Consider the following 16,761-nt stretch of genomic DNA (forward strand, 5'->3'; position numbering starts at 1 on the left):
TGCTGTCAGGTTGCTGACAGCAGCCGACATCACGTTTCACACCCGTCCAACGCTGTTACCGCGGAAACACAGCAGCTGCCTGCTTCTGGCAGCTAATTGGTTCAGCCTGTTGGCGTGAGTTAGAGCGACTGCAGGGAGAGGAGAGAGGATGAACCTTCATGTTCAGAGCCGGTGAAATGGAAGCTGGGTTTTCTGTTTTCATCCTGAATCGTGTGAATCGTTCAGATAATAAACAGCTGGTGATCTCAGGTCCAAACCCAGCCGTGGCTTTAACTTCATGCTACAGAAACGACACTTTCTGCACATTTCATCGTGCTGTTTTCTTTAAAACGGGCAGAATAATCGGATAATCCAAAATATTTTTGGTGATGAAATTCACTGCTCTTTTTCCACAATCCATCTCGGCAAAATTGCACCCCATTTACTGATGCGAGACAAATATCTTTTAAAATATTATTAGCAGCCAGCAAGAAACCCGGGAAATGCCTGCAGGCTTCACCCCAACAGAGACAGACCGGATAGATGTGGTGACAAACATTCAAAATATGGAAAGGATGACCTTTTCGCTAAGTCTACGGAGCGATAAGTATTCGCAATACTGGGAAAAATGGATTGTGTTTGTGGCCACGAGAGATGCTCACTGAGGCCCCATCCACACGTAGCCGGTATCTGCTAAAACGAATATATTTTTCTACGTTTGGACCTGTCATCCACATGAAAACGCATCATAAACGAATGTTTTTAAAAACTCCGGGCAAAGTGAAGATTTTTGAAAACTCCGTTTATGCAGCTGCGTGTAGACAGAGATAACCGGAGTTTTGCGTTTTCGAACGTCACAATATGCGCCAAAACAACAACAAATCTGCTTTAAAGTCTAAAGTGCGACCATGGCTTACTGAAGAAGCATGGGTGCCTGAGAACTGTGGTGGTTATTATTGTGCAGGCGCTGTTTACTGCCTTGATTTTACACGCCACAGTCGTACTCCCAGAGGAATGGCGTGACAATTTCGCATGTCCCGGTCCTCACTCCTGTCGCTGTCGGAATTATTACGTCCTCATATCGAGGGGCAGTCCACTGTCAGTGTGCTCAAAAAAGCTGCGTGCACACTTTATCATTTAGCTGACGAGGGCAGATTACGCAAAACAGCAAATGCATTTGGGTTGTCAAGACAGGTGAAAACGCAGATGTTCGGTTATGAGTGGAAGGTGTTTTTTTCGAAAACGAGGTAATGTGGATACAGATTATTTATAAACGGAGGGGGGGAAACATTCGGTTTTAGAAATACCCGGCTACGTGTGTACATAGCCTGAGCCATTACTGTATGAACTGACTTGTTTCATCAGCATAATGTCTGTATGAATGTGGAGGTGATCAACTGTTTGTTCTAAAGTACAAAAAAAACAACCAAAAACCAAAACAAAACGGACAGAACGACCCATCAGACAGTAGTCCTGTTCGTCTGGAGCTTGACTAAATCAAGCTTTCTGCACCTGAGGCTGAAGTTAAGACGACACACCTGTTGGTGTGAAGCCTGTACAGCCGCCCAAGGTGGGACTCTGACCCGGGCCAGATGTTGAAGGGTTAGGTTTAGGAATAAAACATTGGTTTACGGGGTGGTCTGTGCGTAGTGGGCTGAGCAGGCGCCCCATGTACAGAGGCTACAGTCCTCGCTGCAGCTGGTTAGAATCCTGCGTCGGACGGCCCTTTGCTGCGTGTTGTTCCCCTCCCTCTGCTTCCTGTCTCTCTGAACTTTCCTATCTAATAAAGGTATAAAAAGCTCCCCAAAAAATATTAAATTAGGCAGAGGTGGGTAGAGTAGCCAAAAATTGTACTCGAGTAAAAGTACTGTTACTTCAGAATAATATGACTCAAGTAAAAGTAAAAAGTATTCATCCAAATAATTACTTGAGTAAGAGTAAAAAAGGTGAAAAAACTACTCAAGTACTGAGTAACTGTTGAGTAACGTCTGATTTATTTGTTAACACAAGCATTCAATCAGACAGACAAAAATACTAAATAATCATCTTTAGGCAGATTAGAGTTCATCCCATTGATCAAATACATTAAAATGAATTGATTAATTACAAAATAACTTAAATTAAAATAATCCAGGTAAATTCAAGTACTTCAATAAAATAAAAGAGACTTAGGAAATGTTTAAAACATATGTAACCCATATGTAACCTAAAAAACAAACATTCACCTATCCATGGGGGAAAAACGAGTTTAGGAAACTTAGCGCTACATGTTTCCTCAAGTTAGATGTTGAGTTTCTGCTGAAATGTGCGTTTGTTTTGGTTGCCACAGAAGACACATAATGTAGCTGCTGTTTCTCACTCTTTGTAAGGTAAACATGCTTTCAGTATGAGGCCTCGTCTGCGTCTTCATTTCCCACCGTTGGTTCTGACATTTTTCATCTGTTTCTTTCTTTGTTTGCTACGACTGCTAATGCTAAAGCTAACCCGTCCCGCCGCTGAGATCGAGTACGGTCACGTGACCAGACTGCACGGCTGCGTCTGATTGGTGGAACACAGTCAGGTGGTAGAGCCTTTGGCGGAAGTCTCAGGCTGTGTTCCAAACCGCATACTTCTCCTACTTCTCCTACTAAGGCCTGATTTATGCTTCAGACGCAGAGCCTCTGACGCTCGGACGCAGAGCCTCTGCGAGCGTCAAAATCTTGACCACTCCCCCACGCAGAGGCTCTGCGCGCGTTGTCGTGCACCTCAGAAAAATCCTGACTACGCGACAGACGCACGCAGACCACCAACGGAAGTGCGCAGACAAAAGCGGCTGTGATTGGTCCTCGGTGTGCTTTTCCGGGTTTAACGAGTGTAGCAAACTCCCCAGTCTTTTCAACGGGCGCACAGACCACCAACGCTTCCTCCTTCGTCTTTTCGCCAACTCCAATAGCAGAATCCTTTCTTCTTCAAGGTCGAGCAACTCCATATACATCTCCGTAGTATCTTGCAGACGCGCCATTGTTGTTTTGACCAGGATCAGCGTGTCAGCGGAATATATACTCTCCCCACCGAAGTTCTGGCGACTCGCGAGAGTCATGTTATGGTTGTAGAACCATAACATGAAAAGTGGTTGGCGACCAGAGCAAAGCAACGCGTCAAGACGATAGACGCAGAACTATAATCTGCCCTTTACTTTCTGAGTTAGTAAGCAGAAGTTCCCGGATGCATACTAGATTCTCTGAAATGTTGGGTATGCATCATGAGGTTACTACTCATACTCAAACTACCCAAGATGCAACGTAACGTGACGTCGCCGATCGTCATTTCCTGTCAAAACGGCAGTTTCGAGCTAGCTACAACGAGGGTAGGTTCACTTCCTGTTTTCAAAACAAAAGCACCAATTGTATGGTAATGGCTTTCCCTATGATAAAAGGCAACGGGTATTTTATTTTGTGAAAATAACAGGAAGTGCGTTAGCTCACTGCGGCTAGCTTTAGTAGCGCCGAATTCGTTATGTCAGCTTTCTCGGACCCATAAAGACTCCCAGCTCCCAGACCTCGCTCATCTCTCCCTGGCGGAAGACAACTGCCACCCTGTAAGCCGTTTGTTTTCTTCCTGTCATTCATCCAAACTTCTTTCCCCTCCTGACATTCCTCTTATCTTCGATCCAGTGGATACCCGTCCCCAGAGTTCCCGGTTCCAGTTGCACGTGTTCTCCCCAGTTCTTACAATAAACCTTTCAAACACCGCTTACGTCTGAGTGTGTTCTGCAAGTCATGACAGCTTTGTTTGATATTTCAGGTTTGGAACAAAGTAAATGGCATAACTTATTTTTCTTTATTCACTTGGATAGTTTGATCGTTGATGGAGTTGATGTGGGTTTCTTAACCTGACAAATTAAAAGGCTTTATGATATAATAACAGAGCAACACACAAACATGTTTTTTTTTTACATCTATGCAAATATATATTTAATATTTGTAACATCAGAATCAGAAAAGGTTTTATTGCCAAGTAATTTGTACATCACGAGGAATTTGGCCTGGTCTGTTTGGTGCCACAAGAACAAAACAAAAAATATAATAATAAAGTAATAAATGTAAAAAAAATATATATATATATATATATGTGCAAAGTATTTGTAAGAATAAGTAATAAATTCAGAGTTATTTAACATTAAGGAGTAGTTACATTTGATGTGGCCCTCGGTGAAAATGAGTTTGACGCCTCTGCTGTAGAAGCTGATGAACACTCAGAACATTCGGGGGAAACCAGGAAAGGTTGAACCGGCGGCCTTCAGACGGCGGCTGCTTTCTGTCTTTGATGCTAACCTCTCACTGTCTGTCTGTCCTTAACCTTTGTTTCCATCAGACAGACTGAAGCTGCAGGCCTTAATGTTCATCTCGTGCTCAGACGTGCAGACTAAACGTCCTTCAGCTCGCCGCTGTCAGCTCGCCGCTGGCGGCTCTTTGTTCTCAGACGCTCCTCAGATGGTAAACATGCTAATATGTGTGAAATGCTCATTTAATAGGTTCAAAGGTCGAGTCCGAGCGCTGCCGGCGGGAGGCTCTGCGTCACGCCGGCGCCCTGCGGAGGAGCCGGCCAATAAAACGCCTCGCTGCAGGCGGACCAATCAGACGCTCGGCTGGAGGTGAATGTGTCCGGCGGTTCAGACTAATCAATGAGCAGAGGCCCAGCGGGCCTCCGTCCGTCAGGAAAACAGCCCGAACACTTCGCCCAGGCTGCACCGAGGACCCCCGACACCTCATTATCAGGTCAGAGCACATCATGGGACCCCCCGCCGAGGCCCAGCGGCATTCTGGGAGAAATGCTCAGACCCACAGAGCAGGACAAGATGTCCTGAGAGGAAGTTAGAGAGGAAGTTAAAGAGTCACCGAGCTGTACGAGAGAGGAGGAGAGAGGAGAGAGGAGAGAGGAGAGAGGAGAGAGGAGAGAGGAGAGAGGAGAGAGGAGAGAGGAGAGAGGAAGGAAGGAGAGGAGAGGAGAGAGGAGAGAGCAGAGAGGAGAGAGGAGAGAGGAGAGAGGAGAGAGGAGAGAGGAGAGAGGAGAGAGGAGAGAGGAAGGAAGGAGAGAGGAGAGAGGAGAGAGGAGAGAGGAGAGAGGAGAGAGGAAGGAAGGAGAGAGGAGAGAGGAGAGAGGAGAGAGGAGAGAGGAGAGAGGAAGGAAGGAGAGAGGAGAGAGGAGAGAGGAGAGAGGAGAGAGGAGAGAGGAAGGAAGGAGAGAGGAGAGAGGAGAGAGGAGAGAGGAGAGAGGAGAGAGGAAGGAAGGAGAGAGGAGAGAGGAGAGAGGAAGGAAGGAGAGAGGAGAGAGGAGAGAGGAGAGAGGAGAGAGGAGAGAGGAGAGAGGAGAGAGGAAGGAAGGAGAGAGGAGAGAGGAGAGAGGAAGGAAGGAGAGAGGAGAGAGGAGAGAGGAGAGAGGAGAGAGGAGAGAGGAAGGAAGGAGAGAGGAGAGAGGAGAGAGGAAGGAAGGAGAGAGGAAGGAAGGAGAGAGGAGAGAGGAGAGAGGAGAGAGGAGAGAGGAGAGAGGAGAGAGGAGAGAGGAAGGAAGGAGAGAGGAGAGAGGAGAGAGGAGAGAGGAGAGAGGAAGGAAGGAGAGAGGAGAGAGGAGAGAGGAGAGAGGAGAGAGGAAGGAAGGAGAGAGGAAGGAAGGAGAGAGGAGAGAGGAGAGAGGAGAGAGGAGAGAGGAGAGAGGAAGGAAGGAGAGAGGAGAGAGGAGAGAGGAGAGAGGAGAGAGGAAGGAAGGAGAGAGGAAGGAAGGAGAGAGGAGAGAGGAGAGAGGAGAGAGGAGAGAGGAAGGAAGGAGAGAGGAAGGAAGGAGAGAGGAGAGAGGAGAGAGGAGAGAGGAGAGAGGAGAGAGGAGAGAGGAGAGAGGAGAGAGGAAGGAAGGAGAGAGGAGAGAGGAGAGAGGAAGGAAGGAGAGAGGAGAGAGGAGAGAGGAGAGAGGAAGGAAGGAGAGAGGAGAGAGGAGAGAGGAAGGAAGGAGAGAGGAGAGAGGAGAGAGGAAGGAAGGAGAGAGGAGAGAGGAGAGAGGAAGGAAGGAGAGAGGAGAGAGGAGAGAGGAAGGAAGGAGAGAGGAGAGAGGAGAGAGGAGAGAGGAGAGAGGAGAGAGGAGAGAGGAGAGAGGAGAGAGGAAGGAAGGAGAGAGGAGAGAGGAGAGAGGAAGGAAGGAGAGAGGAGAGAGGAGAGAGGAGAGAGGAGAGAGGAGAGAGGAGAGAGGAGAGAGGAGAGAGGAGAGAGGAAGGAAGGAGAGAGGAGAGAGGAGAGAGGAAGGAAGGAGAGAGGAGAGAGGAGAGAGGAGAGAGGAGAGAGGAAGGAAGGAGAGAGGAGAGGAAGGAAGGAGAGAGGAGAGAGGAGAGAGGAGAGAGGAGAGAGGAAGGAAGGAGAGAGGAGAGAGGAGAGAGGAGAGAGGAGAGAGGAGAGAGGAAGGAAGGAGAGAGGAGAGAGGAGAGAGGAGAGAGGAGAGAGGAGAGAGGAAGGAAGGAGAGAGGAGAGAGGAGAGAGGAGAGAGGAGAGAGGAGAGAGGAGAGAGGAAGGAAGGATGAGAGGAGAGAGGAGAGAGGAAGGAAGGAGAGAGGAGAGAGGAGAGAGGAGAGAGGAGGAGGAAGAAGGAGAGAGGCGAGAGGAGAGAGGAGAGAGGAGAGAGGAAGGAAGGAGAGAGGAGAGAGGAGAGAGGAGAGAGGAAGGAAGGAGAGAGGAGAGAGGAGAGAGGAAGGAAGGAGAGAGGAGAGAGGAGAGAGGAGAGAGGAGAGAGGAGAGAGGAAGGAAGGAGAGAGGAGAGAGGAGAGAGGAAGGAGAGAGGAGAGAGGAGAGAGGAGAGAGGAGAGAGGAAGGAAGGAGAGAGGAGAGAGGAGAGAGGAGAGAGGAAGGAAGGAGAGAGGAGAGAGGAGAGAGGAGAGAGGAAGGAAGGAGAGAGGAGAGAGGAGAGAGGAGAGAGGAGAGAGGAAGGAAGGAGAGAGGAGAGAGGAGAGAGGAAGGAAGGAGAGAGGAGAGAGGAGAGAGGAAGGAAGAGTTACAGAAGAAGAAGGAAACAGTTTAATCTGACGGGAAACAAAAAGCCTGAAAAAGAAAAAGAGGCGACAAAGAAAGAAAGGAAATAAGGAGGAAGGATTAAAGAAGGAGAAACAAAGAAAGCTTCAATGTTACAGAAAGTTTCTGTGGTTAAAAGTTAAATGGTTAAATACTAAAGGAAATGGAAAGGAAAAAGGAGGGGATTTAAAGGGACAGTTCGCCTCTTTAAAGGGACAGTTCGCCTCTTTAAAGGGACAGTTCGCCTCTTTAAAGGGACAGTTCACCTCTTTAAAGGGACAGTTCGCCTCTTTAAAGGGACAGTTCGCCTCTTTAAAGGGACAGTTCGCCTCTTCTGACATGAAGCTGTGTAACATCCCATATCAGCAGCATCATTTCTGAACATCTTCTTACCCCCTGCTGCGTCCTGTGAGCAGAGTTCCAGCCTCGTTTTGGTGCTGATGAAGGTAGTCCGGCTAGTTGGCTGGGGTTTAAAAAATAAAGCGTTTTGCTTCTCAGAACAATATGCGTTCAACAGAGTAATACATTTGCATCACAAAATGGTTCTCCAGGAAAAAGTCAGAGCTCACAATCTCTTGGCCCTATTTTCTCTCCCTTCGTATCACTGCCTGCTGCGCAGACCGAGCAGACAGCTTCACGTCAAAAGAGACGAACTGTCCCTTTAAGTTGGCACTTGGGACTTTTTTTTGGTTTGACTTTTTACCAAACTCGTGAAACTATTGTTTTTTTACTCAATTGCAGCTCCTTTATTCTTTAATATTTTGTTATATTTGCAGAAGTAAAGTCAAATGAGAAGTGAGGACACGTCAACTTTATATAAACATTACAGACAGAATCCTGCTCTTGGGTTTCTGACCTTGGGTGACCTTTAACCTTTAACATGCTAACTGAGGCCTGCAGAGTCTGAGATGTAGCTCTTGGGTTTCTGACCTTGGGGTGACCTTTAACCTTTAACATGCTAACATGCTAGCAGAGTCTGAGATGTAGCTCTTGGGTTTCTGACCTTGGGTTGACCTTTAACCTTTAGCATGCTAACATGCTAGCAGAGTCTGAGATGTGGGAATCAGACCTTCCTGAGCTGAGATCCTCTCGTCTCCGTGGAAACGCAGCGAGGCTGGAAGCCGCCGTCTGACACGGTGAGATAACGCTCTCTGCTCCAGCTGATAACAGTTGAATCTGTTGTTAATTATTTTCAATTCGCTCCCCTCTCAGCTGCAGGAGACACTCGGCTGTAAACTTTATTCATTAAAACTCGTCCATCTTTCAGTTTTACCTGCCGTGCTTCAGCCAGAGTCTCACTCTGATAATTATTCAGAGATCAGCCAAACCACCAGCAGCTTTTTAACCTTCCGTGGGGATTTGATTTATGCTTTTTGGACTTAGTTTTTTTTTCTAGTTTTTAATGGTTTCAGCATTTCTTGGTCCTTTGGTTCTGTGTCCGTAGTTGTTCGGTCTTCAGTTTTTAGATTTTGTCGCTGAGATGTCCTCAGCTGCTCTCGTCTGGTGGTTTTACGCATGTTTTGACACTTTATGATAAAAGTACGACGTTTCTAAAAGATGATGTCCCAACACGTTCTTTCTTCTGGCTTTACAAACCTAAGCCATGTTTTAGAGATGGTTCACTTCCACTAATCTTTTATCTATGATGCCAGGGGAACATACCCAACGGTGGAGCAGGACATTACGGGGTTAAGGTGGCTTCTGTTCGTCCTGACCTGGACTAACACACACTGTGGATGTCACTGAACCATAAAATATACCAGAAGAAGGCGAAATGATTAAAAATGGCCGTGATTCTGCTGAGTTAATGTGGATCCTCTCTGAATTGAAAGAGTTCTGGTGAAATCAGTGAAGCATTCCTTAACCGTTGGTAAGAAGCCTGAAGGCTGCTGACAGGTGTGTTAATGATGTTAACATCTGTTAAAGGTGGACTGAAAGCCCGTCCGGCCTGACGGCGTGCAGCCGTGTGTCCGCAGTGGGCGGGGCTTCACTGTGTTTGCATCGTGCTTAAAGAGGAGTGCTTTCAGACTCTGATGAGCTCAGTCAATGTTTTCTCTCTCCCTCTGCTCTCCATTAAAGGTTAATTACGCTCGACCCTCCTCTGTTCAAACACCACAAGCTGCTGCCGTTTCCACACAAACACACACCTGAGCACCACTCAGCATCGGAGCCCGATCAATAACCTGATCGGAAACCTCTGAGCCAATCAGCTCTGTTTATTTTAAAAAGGAGGAGGAGCCACGCGTTCGATTGATTTCTCTCTTTATTGGTAATTACATTAAACATTCAGGTGTGCCAGCTGCTGATTGGTCGGTCCAGGTGATGGACGGCTCGGTCCAGAAGGGGGCGTGGCCTCACCTAGGCACAGGAAAGGAAGCAAAGCACAGACGGGTGAGACACAGAATGGAGGCTACGCCGCGTGGGCGTGGCTTAAAGAGGAGGTGGTGTACCTGGGCTTCAACAGGAAGTGAACCCCTTCCAGTAGAAGTTCTTGCAGCCGGCTTTGCGCTCACGCGGCACGTTGTTCTGCGGTTCGACGGACCGCTCCAGGTTCATCCTCCCTCCTGTTGCCGTGGAAACCACCTCGGCCTCCCGCTGGGCCTCGGCCTCCGGCAGAGACATCTGAGCCAGCAGGTCCTCCACGGCGCGTTTACTCCAGTCCTGCAGAACAGAACCAGCACGGCTCAGAACAGTTTGGACCAACCAGAACCAGTTTAGAATCTGTCAGAACCAGTTTAGAATCTTTCAGAACAGTTTGGACCAACCAGAACCAGTTTAGAATCTGTTGGAACCAGTTTGGACCAACCAGAACCAGTTTAGAATCTGTCAGAACCAGTTTAGAATCTGTCAGAACCAGTTTAGAATCTTTCAGAACAGTTTGGACCAACCAGAACCAGTTTAGAATCTGTTGGAACCAGTTTGGACCAACCAGAACCAGTTTAGAATCTGTTGGAACCAGTTTAGAATCTGTCAGAACATCTAAAACTGGTCAACTGTCCAGCTTCTCAGCCCTGGTTGGACCTCTGAGATGCTGGTTAAGCTTCTGGTCATGTGGCATGAACTTCCTGTAAGTAAGTAAGTTAGAAACTGGTGTTTCCGGGAGTCCAAGGAGGGTGAAAAACCAACATGGGGCAGGTTCCTCTGCTGTTGGAGGTCAGTGGTGGTGGTGAGACTCGGCACGGCTTTCCACCAATCAGAAACGAGGTTTGTTTGAGCTGATCTGCTCATGAGCCTTTTAGAGGAAGATAATTCAAACAAGTCTCGCTTTAAAGAACTTTAAATGAATTAAAACGTCAAAACAAGCCGGGTTTTGAATCCTCACACAGCAGCAAAGTTAATGTTCTAAAACCTTCAAAAGTGTGATGTTCAGTGGCACGACTTTCCATCGTTAACTCGGGATTAATCCCAAAATAATCCCACTTTTAGTCCATGTTCCACATGGATAGTTGTTATGCTAAAGGGAAACATCTGTGATGTGCACAAAGGATTCTGGGTACTTTGGGAACACTGAGGATACACAGCAGCATCCTTGAGATGTCACATGATGAAATCCTTCAAGTCCTTTCAAGGATCCTTTCAGGACTGGAAAACCAACTGAAACGCATGGAAAACCAACTGAAACACATGGAAAACCAACTGAAACACATGGAAAACAAACTGAAACGCATGGAAAACAAACTGGAACGCATGGAAAACAAACTGGAACGCATGGAAAACAAACTGAAACCCATGGAAAACAAACTGAAACCCATGGAAAACAAACTGAAACGCATGGGAAACAAACTGAAACCCATTTATTTCCACTCTGGAACTACTACTAGTGCTTTATTTATAAAGCACTTTAAAACAACAGCAGCTGCGACAAAGTGCTGTACAGATGAAAATCAATAAACATGCAAAATATGGAAAAGACAACAGAAACAACTAGAAAATTTCTGAAGAAATTCTGATGGGTGCCAATCTACTGCCCGCCCTCTCAACAAACCCTTTGGTTCAGTTAAAGTTGGGAGTCTCCTGTCACATATAAACTTTGAATGAGGTCTCTGTGATGTCGTATAGCTGAGGTATGAGGCCTCCAAAATAGGGCAGTTTTTGGCAGTTTTGGCTCGTTAAGTGCTTTTCAATGCATTTTCCCATTGCATTTTGCACCTCTGCGAGTCCCAAAATTCATAAGACAAGTCTGCTGAAGACATTTATGTCATTTTTTATCAAGGTCCTGTTTAAAATACTGCTTTGATGGCATTTTCAAAATGGCCTCGTTAAGTGCTTTTCAATGCATTTTCCCATTGCATTGTGGGTATTTTCAAACTTCCCCTCACTATCAGTTTAAAGGAGAAAAGCAGATCAGATTTATAACATGAAGCTGTTATAACAGGGCAGCCATCTTGGCTCTGCCCTCATAAGCAGTCTTAGAACAGAGCAGGCTAACAAGGCGTTGCCCCGGTAACAGGAGCAGGTGCGGCTCGTCTGTGTCTCTGACATGTACGCTCACTATGGGTTCTTAAAATGACACTATAATTTTGACTGCACTCGACTGTCTCGAACAAACGGTCGCTGTTCGAAAAGTAAAAGTCGTATCCGAATAATTCTTGAACCGTCAGCACCCCAAGAGACAGCAGAAGCCAGCGGTGTAATTTTCATTCGGCTACTATGTGTGGCTCGTTTTTTATGGCAGTTTTAAAATAATTTTTCACCTGAATTTGACATATGTGCACACACTGTGGCTGTAGTCAAAACCGCATACTACATACTACATACTTCCATACTTCCATACTGCTCGATCAGACAGTATGCAGAGCGTTTACCCACAATGCATTTCGCTCCTGCCCGAGCCGAAATCAGCCAGCCTGAAGCTGATTTCTCTTAAGCTCTAAACTCTGTAAACTTTAGCAACATTTGAAACATTTTCAGGTGAGAAAGTAGTCGTTTAGATCCCCAACGTGTTGAAAACCTGACAAAATACCGGCTGTTTACAATTTTGTTCCTACGAATTCGGCGCTACTAAAGCTAGCCGCAGTTAGCAACGCACTTCCGGTTATTTTCACAAAATAAAATACCCGTTGCCTTTTATCATAGGGAAAGCATTATCATACAATTGGTGCTTTTGTTTTGAAAACAGGAAGTGAACCTACCCTCGTTGGAGCTAGCTTGAAACTGCCATTTTGACAGGAAATGACGATCGGCGACGTCACGTTACGTTGCATCTTGGGTAGTTTGAGTATGAGTAGTAACCTCATGATGCATACCCAACATTTCAGAGAATCTAGTATGCATCCGGGAACTTCTCGCTTACTCAAACTAGCATTCTAAACAGAAAGTTAGTAGGAGTAGTAGGAGAAGTATGCGGTCTTTGAAAGGTCGGAGGCCGGTTTTACCTGTGACAGGAGTCTGGCGCTGCGGGCTCGCTGCAGTAGCCGGTGGTGACGCAGCTCCAGGTCGAGGTCCAGGTCCTGGTTCTGGTTCTGGAACTGCTCCTGGTCTCTGTCAGTCTGAGAGGAAACTCCCAAACTGCACAGAACCACCGCAGCGAGAACCAAAAAGACGGAGAAATGTGCGTTCTGCATACCTGGAGAGATGTCAGGAGGAGAAGAAGAGGAAACATAAGACAACAGAGTAAAGGAAGAAGAAGAAGAAGAAGAAGAAGAAGAAGGAACATCAAACAACAGAGTAAAGGAAGAAGAAGAGGAGCAGCTCCTACTGGGGTCTGGTGTCTTCTGCTGGTCCTTGTACTGGTACTGGCTCTGGCTCTGGTTCTGGCTCTGGTTCTGTGCTCCTGGTCCTGCGGGCGCTGCTCTTAAGAGGCCGGGTTCCCCGCCTCCTGCAGGTCACATGACCCGGCGTGGCTGATTGGCAGCTGGTGAGCAGCGAGGTGATGATGGAACTCAGACACCAAAGTTAAACAGAAGCCCATTAGTCCTCATTGACTTCAGAGGGAGTCGGAACAATAAAACAATAAAACAATAAAACAATAAAACAATAAAGCTGAGAGCAGCCGCGGCCCTCACAGCCGCCGCCGCTCATCTGCAGCCAACACAACGGCAGAATGCAGAATTAACGGGGCGTTCAGACTTCATTAGCACTCACTGATATCTCCATTAAACAAAGAGGAAGCAGCAGAGGCGCCCACTCAAGGTTTATTCAGAACAAACACTTTAACGCTGCTGAATTAAAGCTGAGGCATCAGGGAAGCCCACCAACGCAGACATCTGAATATGGCTCCAGCAGAGCGGGACAAACTTTAATCATCAGGAAAATGTTCCAGACGCATGTGGATCCAGTTATAAAGGCAGAAATCTAACAGATTAACTGCAACATGTGGACTCATTTTCACTTTTATGCAATGAAACGTAGAGTCTGAAGCATCAACACTCAGTTAAAGCTGCTTCAGAGTCATTTCCAAAACTTTTCCTGATCTTTTCCTTGATTTTTTCCTGATTTTTTTCCTAAACTTTTCCTGATCTTTTCCTTGATTTTTTCCTGATTTTTTTCCTAAACTTTTCCTGATCTTTTCCTGGTCTCTTCCTGAGAAACATTTGCTGAAAAAAAAAAAAAGTTTTCAGTGCAATCTGTTGGTTTCCTTAGCTAGGAAATAGTTTTTGAATTGGCTCTATATGAATGAATTGGATTATTTTATAAATAATTATGATTACAATGAATTAAATTCCAATTGGCTTGAATTGGACTTTATTATCTAAGTGCCTTGAGATGACATTTGTTGTATTTGGCGCTATATAAATAAAAATGAATTGAATGAATGAACTTCTTGATGATTCTCTGATGGAGTTTGGCCCAAAGCGGTGAGCCCCGACCCATCCTTGTTGGAGAGGCTGAACCTTTGGTGGATGCTGCTGTTATACCCGATCCTGACACCCTCACCTGTCAGCAGGTAACCTGCTGGTTGGAGAAGCTTCCAGAACGCTGTTCCCGTAGATTCTGGAAACTTTCTGTCTTTCTGGGACTCCAGAACAACTTTCACTGAGTGCTGCTGCAACAGGTTCTGCGTTTGGTTCTGAGTTTAAAGTTTATCAGGGAATCATTTCAGTTAAAGAAAAGTTCAAACTAACAGACTTGTTGCATTCTGGAAGATTTTCAGAGCTTTTCAATCTGAATCAACGTTAATACCTCCTTAAAAGGCTCGTGGTTGCATTTTATAACACACAGAAGTTTCTTTTTCTCTGAAACCATCAGAAATCTAAAGGAATTTTGTTCAAATTTACTTTCAGATCTTTTAAAATATTTGAAAAAAAGGTGAAAGTGAAGACATTTCAGACGTGTGGGACATGAAATCCAAGCATTTCTCTGCTCATTTGAAGGCTTTTTGTTGCCGTTTCCTCGGCTGCAGCTGGGCGTCCTCCCTCTGGCTCTGAGTGAAAATGAGCTTTTGTTCGGCTGTTTGGAAGAAGAAATGATGTCCCTGAAAGGGCAGATGTTGGGATTTAAAACCGGAACAATTCAAACTGAGCTTTAAGGTTCAAACTCTGTTTTTCTCCTTGTTGTTTCCTGATCGTTTGATTCTGCAGTGTGTTTTCCACATGTTAAAACCTGAAAAGAATCAGCTGATTTTTAGGAAAAACAACTAAATCTGGGACGTTTCCTCTTTGTCCACATGTTAAAATCAAATCAAATTTATTAGTAGCACATTTCATGTACAGAACAATTCAAAGTGCTTTACATAAAATAAAAGCATTGCAGCAGGGAGTGGAAGAAGCATTAAAATACATGAAAGAATATAAAGAGAAAGAAATAAAAGAATTAAAAAGAATTAAAAGAACATAAAGAGAAACAAATAAAATAATTTAAATGAATTTAAAAACCAGCAACAGTCCAGATAAGTTCAAAGATATCGTGCAGATTTCATGCATAGACACATGAGAACAGAAATGTCTTTAACCTGGATTTAAAAATGTCTCCATTTGGTGAAAGTTTAATCTCCACTGGCAGTTTGTTCCACTTGTTTGCAGCATAACAGCTAAATGCTGCTTCTCCATGTTTAGTCTGGACTCTGGACTGGACCAGCTGACCTGAGTCCTTGGATCTAAGAGCTCTGCTGGCTTTATATTCTCTGAACAGATCACAGATGTAAACCATCAGCAGGCTTTTAAAATCTATTCTGTGACTGACTGGAAGCCAGAGTAAAGATTTTAAAGCTGCTGTGATGTGTTCAGATCTCTTAGTCCGGGTTAAAACTCCAGCAGCAGCGTTCTGGATGAGCTGCAGATGTTTAATGATCTTTGTGGGAAGTCCAGTTTCAAATCTGGGCTAAAAACCTACTTATTTAGGATGGCTTTTAAAACCCAGTAGTATGATGACACTTTTATCTTATTTTATCTCTTTCGATTTTGTTGTATTTTAATGCTTTCATTGTTCTTTTGTTTTTATCTGTTTTTACTTCTTCTTCTCTTTATTTATTACCTGCTGTAAAGCACTTTGGTACATCGAAAGGATTGGCTGTAAAGGGCTGTAGAAATAAAATACATTTACATTTAACATTTAAAGTTCTGCAATATCTGACCCAAAGGGAGCATATACAAGTTAAACAGAAGAGGTCCAAGAATTGACCCCTGGGGGACTCCACAAGTCATGGCCACTCGCTCAGATTCATAGCTGCCAATTTACCAAAATAACTCCGGCCTTCTAAGTAGGACCCGAACCAGTTAAGGACCGCTCCAGAAAGTCCAACCCAGTAAAACCTGAAAAGAATCAGCTGATTTTTAGGAAAAACAACTAAATCTGGGACGTTTCCTGACTTTGTTCCACATGTCTGAACTAAAGGTCGGCAGGTTACTGCAGCTGGAAGCTGAACAGGTTGAATGAAGCTGAGGAGGCAGGACAGATGCTGAGCTCAGAGGAAATGGAAGAATCAGAATAATTTTGTCTCCTTTTTTCACGCCGAGCTGAAGTTTAATAAAAAGATTGAAGGTTTCACCTCTTTACTTTTAGTTTCTTTAGCCGAATGAAATCATTAAAACGTGTTTTTAATCGGAGCTCGTCTGTGATCGTCACCACATTTCAGAAAGATTATTCCAGCAGGAGCAGAAACTTCTTCATCGTCTGCGGAGAGAATCTGTTCAACATCTTCATCCTCTGCTAATAAACAGCGCATTAGCGGCTGCTGGTTGCCGTGGCGACACATTATCAGCCAGCAGCCGTCTCTAAGGACCCTCTGGCATGAGCACGCACACACGCATGATGGGGGGGCGGTGACATCACGCTCCCTTGCTGTGATGCGTACAGTTGTTGTTTCCACTCTGAGTCACTGAGTGGACTCTCAAACATGCAGATTACTGGGAAACAATTTAGTTTAATTTGGCCTGAAGAGTCGAGCTCACGATGTGAGAAACGGCTCGCTGGCGTTCAGCCGGTTCAGCCGGGCCCCGAACTGCTGGAGGAACTCTGCAGAGGAAGCAGGAGAGGAGCAGGGAAGAGTCCAGAAAGTTTTTGGTTTGTTGGTTTCTTCACTTTGGAGAATCAAATCAGGCCTCTGGTAGCAGATATAATGGAGACACAGAGCAGGAACTCACAGGAAACCAGGAACAGAAACCCACAAACTGACTGCAGATGGTAATTTTATGAAAAGAAAGGAAGAATCTAAAAACTTTAAAACAACAAACCAACACAAAAAGATCCCAAATTACACATAAAAAACAAAAAGACACCAAACAAGCAGAGAATGAAACATCAGAAAGATGCTCCTTCTGTGTCTGAAACAGCTGTGATTAGCTGGGATTAATTATATATATATATATATCAATTA

General features: G+C 45.2%; 1 protein-coding gene across 1 annotated transcript; it reads right to left on the reverse strand.

The window, feature by feature from the left end:
* Positions 1-9,269: 9,269 nt before the first annotated feature.
* On the reverse strand, positions 9,270-12,859 carry sst1.2 (somatostatin 1, tandem duplicate 2). Its single transcript, XM_075474284.1, has 4 exons — positions 12,706-12,859; positions 12,383-12,573; positions 9,458-9,668; positions 9,270-9,365 (listed from the first exon to the last, which is right to left on the reverse strand). The coding sequence occupies exons 2-3, from the start codon at positions 12,569-12,571 to the stop codon at positions 9,465-9,467; spliced, it is 393 nt and encodes a 130-aa protein (XP_075330399.1). The 5' UTR covers positions 12,572-12,573; positions 12,706-12,859; the 3' UTR covers positions 9,270-9,365; positions 9,458-9,464.
* Positions 12,860-16,761: the final 3,902 nt, after the last annotated feature.

Source organism: Odontesthes bonariensis, chromosome 9, assembly GCF_027942865.1.
Source record: "Odontesthes bonariensis isolate fOdoBon6 chromosome 9, fOdoBon6.hap1, whole genome shotgun sequence".
NCBI classification, from domain to species: Eukaryota; Metazoa; Chordata; class Actinopteri; order Atheriniformes; family Atherinopsidae; genus Odontesthes; species Odontesthes bonariensis.

Coding starts and splice junctions, on each gene's coding strand:
- sst1.2 (XM_075474284.1), bottom strand. CDS start 12,571: ATGCAGAACGCACATTTCTCCGTCTTTTTGGTTCTCGCTGCGGTGGTT. Junction 9,669..12,382: donor GCGCCAGACTCCTGTCACAG/GTAAAACCGGCC, acceptor TCTGTTCTGCAG/GACTGGAGTAAACGCGCCGT.